General features: G+C 37.0%; 1 protein-coding gene across 1 annotated transcript in view; it reads left to right on the top strand.

Annotated features, from left to right (window-relative positions):
- LOC109046118 (PDZ and LIM domain protein 4) overlaps positions 1-10,870 on the top strand; it is a 33,009-nt gene extending 22,139 nt beyond the window's left edge. The window contains exons 4-7 of the mRNA XM_042711275.1: positions 1,448-1,647; positions 3,404-3,567; positions 6,295-6,448; positions 8,410-10,870. Coding sequence (XP_042567209.1) covers positions 1,448-1,647; positions 3,404-3,567; positions 6,295-6,448; positions 8,410-8,614 — 723 coding nt within the window. The 3' untranslated portion in view covers positions 8,615-10,870. The remainder of the gene's footprint in view (positions 1-1,447; positions 1,648-3,403; positions 3,568-6,294; positions 6,449-8,409) is intronic.
- Positions 10,871-12,273: the final 1,403 nt, after the last annotated feature.

The raw sequence follows: 12,273 nt of genomic DNA, 5'->3' as shown, positions 1-12,273 counted from the left end.
AAAAATCTGTATGTTTAGAGGTAATATTTTAAATGCATGTCTATCTTTTTGCGTATGTACTTTAGGATGGATGTACATGTGTATGGGATATGCATGTCAGGTGCATGTCTTTAAATGTATTGCACATACATATTTGTATAGGCTAGAGATATACGTGAATGAATTACATGCCTTCCCATTTCTAATAGATAGCATATATGTGTTTACTTCATATGACAATGTATTTCATATAGGATTATATAATATATCATATTAACTGGCCTGGTATTCCCAGCATGCAGAGTTTTGAATTTGGCAGCCATTCATACTTAAACATAAATTTCTTCTTTTCTTAGAATTAGTATTCAAGTACACTACTTCAGACAAACTATTTAGCGAAAAAAAAAAAGCATCTCCACTCCATCTGTGAAGGATAACACAAATATGTTTCCTTAAATGACTGCTGATGTCATAAAAAAGCTGCTACAACTTGTACTCAAGTGCTGAGTTGACCAGAGGCGAATGTGTATGATGGGAATTTGTGTGCAACAGTAAATATTTACGTATTTGTAGGTAAGCTGTTTATTGGGTGCATGTCAGATCTGTAAACCTGTCAAAGGCTTTATTACTGTTCCAGTCATGGATCATGCTGGACTCGTACAGTCATCTCAGTTCGACAGGGATGTAACGATTCACTCAGTTCACAATGGAAAACGATTCACAATCACAATATGATTTTCTCAAAAATATTTTAATAAAATATGAACGATGAACAATTGTCTTTTTATTGTTTCTCAGATAAAGTGATGCACATTTCTTTTCGAAATTAAAATATCTTTTATGTCAAAACAAAATTTTTAAAACAAATGCTAAATCAAATAAATAAACAAATAATACAACTAAAAGAATATCTTTTTATATAAACATAGGGTTTATTCTCTTTCCTAACTTGGATTTTTCTTACTTTTTTTTTCAATACCAACACGTCCACATTTTCCAGCAGAAAATGGACCTTGTACAGAAAAAAAAAGTCTGACTTTAGCTTTGTGAAATTATGCTACAAACTACATAAAAGCAGGCATACTGAATGAGAGCCACGCTCAATCTCTGACAGCAGGTGGCGCTTATGGAACAACAGCAATACAGCGTTTCCTAGGTTACAGCTGCACTTATAAACACTACTTTAATATGCATTATACAGAGACAAGATCGAGTTTTCTGAAGATAGTCTGTTCCCTTCAGAAATACAATCATGTAACCCCTCACTCCCAACTGTATAGCGATTTGTTTTACTTCTCAACCGACTTGAATCGTCACATATTTTAATCAATTTTCAACTGGCTCGGGGTGCATCATTACATAGGCTACCTGAAATATAAACAGGATAAGCTTTTAGTAGAAAAGTGGATAAGTTGCTCTGGAATTTAGACATTTTTTGAATTATAATCACTTTTTGTTTTTTCCACAGACCTTTCGACCAATCAGCAGTGGCTATAGCCCCACTCCCAAGAGTCCGTCCCCCAAGAGTCCCATCACAGGCGGTGTGCCCTACAATAACGGCAACTCCAGACCTACCTACAACAATCCAGCTGGCCTGTATTCACAAAATAATGGAAATGGTGCCCTACCGAAGCAGATGGCAGGCCTCAGCCTGGGCTCCCCCCACAGGTGTGCCATTTCACAGCTATCACACATGCACAGGCATAAAGCATTTTTCTTTGGAATAAGAATTAGACGAGGCACTTAAGGTAAATTAGATCAGTTCTGATTTCACATTAACTGTACACTGCTTCAATTTCTAGCCAACACAAACCACACTGCCATTGCAACGGCCAGAAACTGATATTTATGATCCTCACAAGGCTGTGAGAAAAACATTGATTTATCAAGGAAGCAATTCTGAACACATTTCTCATGTTGGAAATGCACAGTGCAGGTCCTGTCTTCACTCAGAGCACTTCTCAACAATAAACACTTCAGACTGAAAGATATTACAGCTCTTCATGCCTACTGTTACGTAAAAATGAGTTAATGTTAGAACTGGATCGTGAGTGAAGACTCTTCAGGGAACATCTGCTGCACTGGTATTTGCAAAACACCCTTGAGTTTTCTGAAGCACTAGAGTATTTGTATGATAGATAAGGGTGAACGAGAAGCTTGTAAAACCCGCTATTTACTCTGAAGATGACGAATCCATTGTTTATGAATTCCTCCTGTACTTAAAGTGGTCATGAAGTGCCTTTTTATTATTTTGTAGTGTTCTCTGTGGTCCACTTATAAGGTTATCAAGATTTTCACATCAAAAAACATCATAATCTAGAAGTAGTAGACTCTTTTCTGTCCTGTTTTGACCCCCTCATCGGAACGCTCTGTTTGAATAGGCGGTATCTGTTTGAACGGATTTTAGACTCGGAAGTAAACGCCCACTGATTGGCTAACAGTTGTGTATGTTTGACAGCCTACAGCCTTTATAGATGCATGCTGATTTGATTTGGGTTAAAAACACATAAATACTAAGCACATATCAAACGATCTGTAATAACAGACAAAGCAATAGTGACGACAGTTCATCACACTTGTGTGCTGCGACGTTACTGTCGGATCCAATATAGTTGGCAGATTGGCTTTAATATAAGCTGTTTTAGACTAACAAAAGGTTTGAGTTCTGAAACTTACAGGATGTTTTTATAGTACAAGGACCTTTTGTTTGTCAAAAGACCAAGGGCTTTTTGATTTCTCAGTTCATGACTTCTTTAAGGTAGAAGCTGTTATAACACTGATGACTCACAAGGAAACTTCCAACAGGAAAATCCTGCTGTGTACTTGGAAAAAACCTCAATGCCTTCAAAGATGTTAATGCATATAACCTAAAAGTTTGGCCACACCTATCGCTTTATCAGTAGGGTTCTTGTTAAACTTGTAAAATGAATATGAGTTTCAAGATCAAGCACTTAAGGTGCATTAATTATAACTTTTACATATTATTTATTGATTTCTGTACTTATATCAGCTCATTAACACAAACTAAAATTCATCAAATCTGTTGATAATAGATTATTTAATTGATTGTGCTGTTATTTTCGAATGATAAAGCATGTTATTGTGGGGAGTAATGTCATTAGGGAAATGAATTTTTTAGAGGAATATTACAAAAGTCATAACAGGCAGAAAATGATACCTAAAATATTTCTTCATGCCAGACTTTAAGTACAGTATGCAGGTTTACGGTGTTCAAACTTTTGACTGGTAGATTTTTAACTAATGTGTTTTGATTTAATTTTAAACACTTACATTGGCTTCCATTCTTTCAGCTTTTATAAATAACTTGATTCACTGAAATATTGTTTTGCTCAGTATGAAAACATATGGCAATAGCAGATGCTTCTGGAAGAGAAAGAGATGGGGATGTGTTTTTTACTCTCAGTTTCAGCCCTGAACTGCCAGTGAATTCATCGGGCAACCGCAACGGTTTCGACACACAGTCAGATGTCTACAGGATGCTTCAGGACCATGAGGAACCTGTGTCAGCTCCCAAACAATCTGGCTCCTTTAAATACCTGCAGGGAATCCTGGAAGCTGAGGATGGGGGTCAGTTTGACTTTTTATTTCTCTCTCAGAATGTGTTTAAAAATTGTGAATTACCAGTAATATGTTAATACCGGTCCTATATAGTAATGTGTTTCTATGATTTTATCAGTTGTACCTTTAAGACTAAATAACTTCTATTTTTCTATTTTGGCTATCCACTTTTCGCGTATAAAAAAAAAAAAAAAAAAAAAAAAAAATATTCAAACATTAATAAACAGAAGGAATGTCATACAATGATTTTGGATCTAAGTTTTTGCAGCTTATTTGGAATAAATCCTTTTTGTTTTTTGGGCTGATCATAGTAAACAGAAACCCGTTAATTCAAAAGACCAAACAAAATTAGATTTTCCATTATTTGCTGCTGTGTCACTCTTAAGTGTGGGTCTTAAATTAAATCTCAAACTGACTGAATGATGAGTTGCTTGTATGCTTGCAGTGTTAAGCATTGTAAATAGTCTTTGCAATTTGTCCATCCATATTGAAAGTGAAAGTGTTTTCTAACATGGCACAGTATGGGTCCAGATTTATTGGCAGTTTGCACCGGCGCAAGACTTCTTTTGGTAGTAAAAGTGTGGCCTTTGCAGCTGACCATATTGCATATGCATTTGTAGGAGTTTCCCTTTGAGACACAACATTTCTGGGAGGAGAGGATTTAAATGCATGTTTGGGCTGCTCTTGGTAGTTTGTGTTGGTCATTATGGCCTCTGGCTGCATCTGTGTTAATCTGAGCATTGTCAGTAAATGCACCTGCAGAACTTTCCACTCCCATCTGTGTTTTAATGGGTCCCAAGTTTATTTACTCTTTTTAGTAAATGTGGCTTTGAATGTTTAATATACTTTAACGTGGAGCAGGATTTTGGACCATTGAGTCTAAACAGTGGTCAATGCTGCAGAAACAGAAAAAAAACTGAAAAGTTGCGGCTGGTTTTGAGTCACTTGTTTCATAACAAGCTGCAGTTTACAGTCAAGTTACTCTTTTTTTATATAGTTTGGTAACAAAGCTGTGATACGGTGTTTTATCACAATACATCAGTATTTACTTGTTACTAGAAATGCTACACTATTTTAAAATTGTCATGCTACTTAAAAATGTATTCAGTAAATGCACTGCATTTTTGGGCCAGATCAGTCTCTAGTTTCTTGTACGCTAAAAAAAAACCCTCCAAAACGCTGTGTTTAATGTCATTTAAGCCAAAAAAAATGTTTTGTCTAAGCCAAATCCCATAGAGAGACTTCTAGACCGCGCTATACATACACTTTGCCATTTCTTGCATGCTGAATTAAAGCCCTGTGGAGTCACAGGGCTCAGAGATCAAGTGTTTAAGTGTGTAATTAATGGTATTCGTTGACAGGTTTGGAGTTGTAACCTGTCCCAGCAGTCCTTGGGAATAAGAGTTAATGATCTCATTTTGGCACAGCAACAGTTGGATGAAGGAGGCAGGCACCATTGTATCATTTATCCGTTATTTTTTCTCGGATGTTTCCTCATCCAGCAGCAGGGTGGTTTTCTCCACTGAGCTCATGCTACGCCAGTCCTGGTTCTAAACTTGGCTTGAAACCGAGAAAATAGGTGGAGGCCTTGGCAGCTGTGCTCCATACTTGGCCCCAGCAGTGCCCTGAAGCTAACACACACCCACGATTTTCAGCTACGTCTGCATGGAGAATAGTATCTGACCTGAGGTTGAAGCATGAAGGACATTCATTTCCGGCCATCTCTTGTTCCAGGGACAGCTGCTGAGCGCACATTTTGAGTTGTTTCTCACTTTTTAAAGCAATAGTTCACACGGAAATGAGTATGTTTTAAGAATGTTATCTGAAGAGTGAATTTGTATGTGAATTAATGGAACAGCGTAACTGGGGACAGTTTTGGGGAAAGTTACTTTTAAAAGTAATGCATTACAATATTGCGTTACTCACTAAAAAAGTAACTAATTGCATTACTTATAGTTAAGTTTTATGGAAAGTGACATGTTAGATTACTTTTGTGTATCTTTTGCATTACTCTTTCCTCATTTGGCCTGGGTTTGCTTGTTTGTTTTTAATATAAAAAAGTTATTTTTGGCACCAAAAGTGAAATGAATAAGCCTCAGGCTGAAGGAAATGTAAATTCAAAAAGCTCAAATAAACCTTTCAGTTGTGCTGCCATTCTGGATTGCATTAAGAATAGGACACAAGAGAAGAAAGTTCAGTTGTTCTGTTTATCTAAAGTTATTTTTGCTCATTAGTATGGTTGAATTCGATCATTGTAGGTCAGCTGCAAAGACACCAATTAATAAAATGGGATTAAATACATAAAGGAGATTTATATTATTTAACATATTTAAATATTGCAGTTTTGCGTCATTATTTGCATTTCACTGCATTTGTTCGTTTTGAGGAATACTGAATCTGTTTTTGTGTGCGTGAGAGGAGTAAATGCATGTTGCTTACTGAATATGAACATATAAGCAGGGACGCACATAAGTTTTTCAGTCTAGTTCTCATGAAGGTTCGGTTTGGTGCTCACATAAGTGAGTGTGACCCATTAAATATAACTGCCAAAAATAAAAGAATTATTAATAGAAGTAATAGCAAGAAGTAATACAATGCTAATATTTACATTTACTTATTTACTTATTTACCCAGCACATTTTTTATTTTGGTTGTGCATGTGCAGCTGCACACCACTTATGTGCATCCCTGCTTATAATATTCTGTGCCCTTGACTCGAGTTTATTTTCCTTTCAGGGACCTCACCCGTGGACAGACATGGTGTCAGAGGCTTGCGTTCCCCTGTCAAATCCCCCGTGCCAAAGCTGGGCAGCCCCATACCGGCTCCTCTGGCACCAATCCCTGGCTTACAGAAGCTGCCGCAGTGCACACGCTGCGCAAACGGCATTGTGTAAGTTCTGCTTCATATCAGTTTGTTTAAATATATAGTAATATTTGCAGAGAAAAGCCATAAATGAACATTAAGAAAGACGATTAATAGTACTGACATAACAAGTGACTTTGGAGACCAATATGTGTTTGTTTCTATATCTTTGAACATGAACCTACGAACCCTAACTTGCTGTCAGTGAATGACATTAATAGTACACAACAATAGAGGCACGTTCATAGAGTGTGTAATGGATTAGTTCACTTCTAGAATAAAAATATCCTGATAATTTACTCACCCCCATGTCATCCTAGATGTCCATGTCTTTCTTTCTTCAGTCGCAAAGAAATTAAGATTTTGGTGGAAAGCATTCCTGGATTTTATTCCATGTAATGGACTTCAGTGGGGACCAACGGGCTCAAGGTCTGAAATGCAGTTTCAGTGCAGCTTCAAAGGGCTCTGCACGATCCCAGCTGAGGAAATAGGCTCTCATCTAGCAAACGATTGGTCATTTTCTTAAAAAAATAAAAATGTATATACTTTTCAACCACAATTGCTGGTCTTGCACATTTCTCATGCATTACGTAATCACGTTCAAAAGGCCACGCGTGATGTAGGTGGAAGCACCGACCCCGTGTTTGTGAAGCGAACATGCAAAAAAGGTCAAAACGGTTTTTACAAAAAAAGGTAAAACAACGATGTCGGACGATTTTGAAGTTGGAGGAGAACATGAGATGGAGTTTTCATCCTACCCTTTCTTTCTGAACCGGAGCACACAGACGAAGAGCTGACCATGTGTGACCTTTCCAACCTGATTACATCATGCGTGAATATGTGGATGCACATCTCAGAGCTAGTGCAAGATGTGCATTTGTGGTTAAAAAGAATATACATTTTTCTTTTTTAAGAAAATGAGCGATGGTTTTGCTAGATAAGAGCCTTATTCCTCAGCTGGGATTGTGTAGAGCCCTTTGATGATGCACTGAAACTACATTTTATACCTTCAGCCTGTTGGTCACCACTGAAGTCCTTTATATTGAGAAATATCCTGGAATGTTTTCCTCAAAAACCTTTATTTCGTTGCGACTGAAGACATGAACATCTTGGATGACATGGGAGTGAGAAAATTATCAGCAAATTTTTATTCTGGAAGTGAACTAATCGTTTAAATGAAGCTGACCTGCTGCAGCATGTGTTCCTCTCACTGCACAGGTGATCCACATATAACTGTATGTCACTTCACTGCTGTTGGCACTTTCCCACAGTTTCGATTAAAAATGAGTAAACAGTGAGGTCATTGATAAGGAAGTTCCACAGAAGAGTGAGACAATGTGTTCGTTGTAAATGCTGTTGACAGATGTTATAGCCTCCAAATATGGAACTGTTCACTGAGATTAATAATAGGAAGTGGATTTCTAGCTAACAAAAAAATTCTAAAAACATTATTTCTGAATGTTCTCTGAACGTACAAAATGTCCAGTTTTTGAAATTTTTTAGAAACGTTTATGTGAACGTTAAGGGCACATTACATTTTATGTTTTGCAACATCATGGGAATGTTACTTTTGAATGTTCTCTAAACATTCTAAAACAAGTAGCAACATTTGAACATCCAACTGAAACATTTCAGAAACGTTCCATGAACAATGTATAAATAATGTTTTTGTGCTTACATTTTAAGAACATCATTAAGGACTAGATAACTGAACAAATCGAACAATGTTCACCTAATGTATTATTTCTTAGAAATAACTTTTTTACATTGAAAATATATTTGAAAAGTTTGTAAGGAAAATATAGTTGGATGCTCCAAATTGTGTTGAAATTGGAATGAAACATTTATTTATAAACATGAATATTAAAGTCCTTAATAGTGTCTCTTTATAAGATTTGTCCTTTTGTACACTATTATCTGCCATTGACAATAAAATCCCAGAAGAGTAAGGTACAATAAATGACATTTAAGAACTGTCTTAAACGCAGGGGAACCATCGTGAAGGCCAGAGACAAGCTCTATCACCCCGACTGCTTCGTGTGTGATGACTGTGGGCTGAATCTAAAGCAGAGAGGATATTTCTTCATCGATGAGAATCTGTATTGCGAGATGCATGCCAAGGCCCGTGTGCAGCCTCCGGAGGGGTATGACGTGGTGGCAGTGTATCCCAACTCCAAAGTGGAACTGGTCTAAGCATACACACACACACACACACACAGGTTTTCCTTGAGGATTCAGCTTGGCGAAGTGGAAATGAGAATAACAAACTGAAATATCTTTTTCAGTCCCTGCTCAACTTTATCCTGGACTCACTTTCTGTAGTTTGTTAACCTGCAGTTAACCTCGTACCGAAATCGAGCAGCACCTATTTCTAGGTTAGACGGCCTTCCTAACATTCGTACAAAGCAATTCTAGTGTTGCTTTAAGTTTGAAATGCAAGATAGCAGAATAGACAAAACAACATCTGTTCACCTAAATTCCAGTGGCACACCAACGATTTATTTTTCTGAAAGCTGTGGTGAACTGAGGTGCTCGAAAAGGCCACAAAGAATGTTTCGAGCCATGTGGAAAATGGAAATGATATTCATTTATTCAGAACGTTTGGGACGGTATGTTTATTCTTTGGCTAAGAAGCCAAGTCGTGTTTTTTCTAGCTTCCATCACCAAACCCAGCCGTAAACGGAAGAAAATGAGACTGTAGGAATGGAAAACTGCATTTGATTGGCTCTGAGCAAAATTATGCTGTATCCGTGTTGCATGTGAATGTAATCTGACACGTAATGGCTTTTCTAAATGAGTCCGAACACAATTTCTGACACAAATATGCATTGCATTCTTAAAAGAAACTCTATGGACAGTTTTCTCATTTACATCAGCTATCTTAACCATTTGAAGAGAATATTGCTAAATGACGCTTTTATCTATTCAGCATGTTTTCTGTCACAAATCTTGCTAGCTGAAAAAAAAATTTGGTTTAATGGCGTAGACATTTCTAAATAACTCTATCACTCCCTGCTGAGTACTGATGTTCAAACACACGTTATGTACAATAGCATCACATGGTTGAAATGTGTTGGCCAAGCGATTCGGACTGCGTTTGCATATTTGCGTACAGTATGTGATTGAAACTAGAATTATTTTGATGGTTTCAATGGCTTAATGTAAAACGAAACCAGAATAGTAAAGTAGATATGCATTTATTTTTTTGTCTTTTCGTTAAGTGGCGAGGCTTTTGTAAATTCTGTAAAAAATGAGAAATTTTTGTTTTTCTAGTTTCTTATGAATGATATATTGAGTGGGTTTTAGAAACATGTAACACATAACTTTACTTTGTTGTACTAAGAACCTTCTGTAAATAATTTGAATGCTAACAGATCATTTTTCATCATAATGACATTTAAACTGAAAACGAAAACTAAAAACAGGTACTTAGAGTCATTTTAATGGATTATGTCATTCCAAACCCTTCTGACTTTCTTCTGTGGAACACAAAGGAATAATGCTCATGCTGGCCAGATGCAGTTAAGCTACTAAAAAGCAGCATGAAAGTATTATAAAAAATAGTCCATATGACTTGTGTGCTGCAGTCTGAGTTCTGTGAAGCCAAACAATAACATTGTGTGAGGATCAAACCAAAACTGAAGGCAATATTGTGGCTCATATTCCATTTTCAAAACTGCTTGATAATCACACTGGTTTAACTATTATTTCTTCTTGAAGATGTGTGATTGTTTCTCATTTACAGTCATGAATGTGCATGCGAAGTCTTGACACGCAGATGTGCTTTGGAAACGCTGTGCAAATTTTGGTTATCAATTGTAATAGGGGTCAAACTGAACCCCAAGGGTTTCCATACGATTTGCCAAAAAATCAACACTTTGTGAAACAGTAAACGGTCAAACACGTCCATCTAGCGTATGTTTACATAGAAAACAATGGTAGCGCATTGGAATGAAAAAACATGTTCTGTGTGAATGCCCCCGAAACTATTTATTTATTACTATTTGGTCTGCCATAGCTCTCAAATATCTTTAATCTTTAAAGATGATGCATCAAGACATTGCATCAGGAATCACTGGTTCTCACATGAAGACCTTGATTAGTTAATACAGGTGTGTTTTATTAGAACAGCAGCCAAACGCCGCAGGATAGTGGCCCTCCCATTGGAGATTTGGACAATCCTTTACTAAACAGTTCCACAGAAGAAAGCCATGCAACTTTGTAATCCCACAAAAAAATGGAAAGAACAAGAAACAAGCAGGTTTGTTTTGAGCAGAATGCTAACTGAGTCTGTGTCTGTGTCAGCACCTCCCAAAGCTCCTGTGGATGTGTTTCCAAACTATTGCCAAATAACCATTCGCTGTTTTTACTGTCACAACAAGCACATATGCTTTTGCTTATCAGACACACTCTGCATAAGTGACCAACATTAAAATCTACTTTCACTGCCGTTGGCTTCTTTCGTCATGTTTTTTGTAGAAATTTCACCCAGCTGAGAGGTTCGCGAGTACAATGAGAGGGGTTTGTATTTTCAGCTATCAAGGTCAAACTGCACTTCTGATGCATGGCTCTCGAAATCAGCACCAGAACTAGTACTGCATTTCAGTTGCTTTTCACGTTCCATTTCTACTTTTTCTCTATCCCTCATGATCTCCAACCACAACGATGGCTGTTGCAATTCCTTCATGGGAAATAAAATGACTCCGTCTAAATGACTCAGTCTAGCTGGACTCTCCATCAGGTTTGCCAAGCTTGACTCAGTGAATGTTTCAGGTCGGGTCATGTTAAAAATATTGTGGAGCATGTTGGTACTTCATACTGAGATGTTTTCTTCTCAACACGTAACATAAAAATTATCAAATGAATTGAGATTACAGATTACAGGTTTTTGCCAATGAATAATTGTTTATATATTTTTTGATTATTATTTTGAATTTTGGGGGGATTTTATGATGTTATGCAAAATGTACACATTTTTTTTTAATGAGGGTTTTCATGTATATATGAATCATGTACATTTTTTAAAGTGGGTTCACATAGCTAATGCAACAAATGTAAACAAGTTTCATCCCATTTCGATGAAGGAAAAAAAAAATTTTTTTTTTTTTACATTTTTTATTTCTTATGCTGGGTCATAAGTGTTACATTTTATTTTTCGACCCTTTAACACATCTGAATCATGTCCAGGATTTTTTTTTTTAAGTGAGTTCACATATCTACATGCAACAAAAGTCACCATAAATCATTTAATTCTGAAGAACCTAAACATTTAAAAAAAAAAAGTCCTAAATGTAAAAGTTTTCAGTCAAAAGTGAACAAAGAGGCCCAAAACAACCAATCATGAGTCAATAGGTGTGTCTTGAAACTCTGTAGAGAGTTAAAAAAAAAAAAAAAAGTGAAAGTGACGGACCCATACTCAGAATTCGTGCTCTACACATAATTTCCTCTCCAAATTTAACCCACCCAAAGTGCACACACACACCGTGAACACACACCCGGAGCAGTGGGCAACCATTTATGCTGCGGCGCCCGGGGAGCAGTTGGGGGTTCGGTGCCTTGCTCAAGGGCACCTCAGCCAGAGACTCGAACCCACAACCTTGGGGTTAGGAGTCAAACTCTCTAACCACTAGGCCACAACTTCCCCACGCTCCCCACGAGTTCCTTGGTTGCTTAGCTAGATAAATAATATTTAAGAACTTCTTAGGAATTTATCTTTCGAAATGTCTTTTTTTTCTTCTTTAATATTTACATGAACGCAGCCCCTGACTTTTTAAGCACCAGGAAGACAAAGTATGCTACACTGCACTTTCAGCTGGACTAGCATGGAAATTTACGGTCATTTCAGCTGGGTC

This window comes from Cyprinus carpio, chromosome A21 (assembly GCF_018340385.1).
Source record: "Cyprinus carpio isolate SPL01 chromosome A21, ASM1834038v1, whole genome shotgun sequence".
Taxonomy (NCBI): domain Eukaryota; kingdom Metazoa; phylum Chordata; class Actinopteri; order Cypriniformes; family Cyprinidae; genus Cyprinus; species Cyprinus carpio.
The sequence above is the reverse complement of the archived record's forward strand: the minus strand, read 5'-3'. Positions and strand labels throughout refer to the sequence as shown.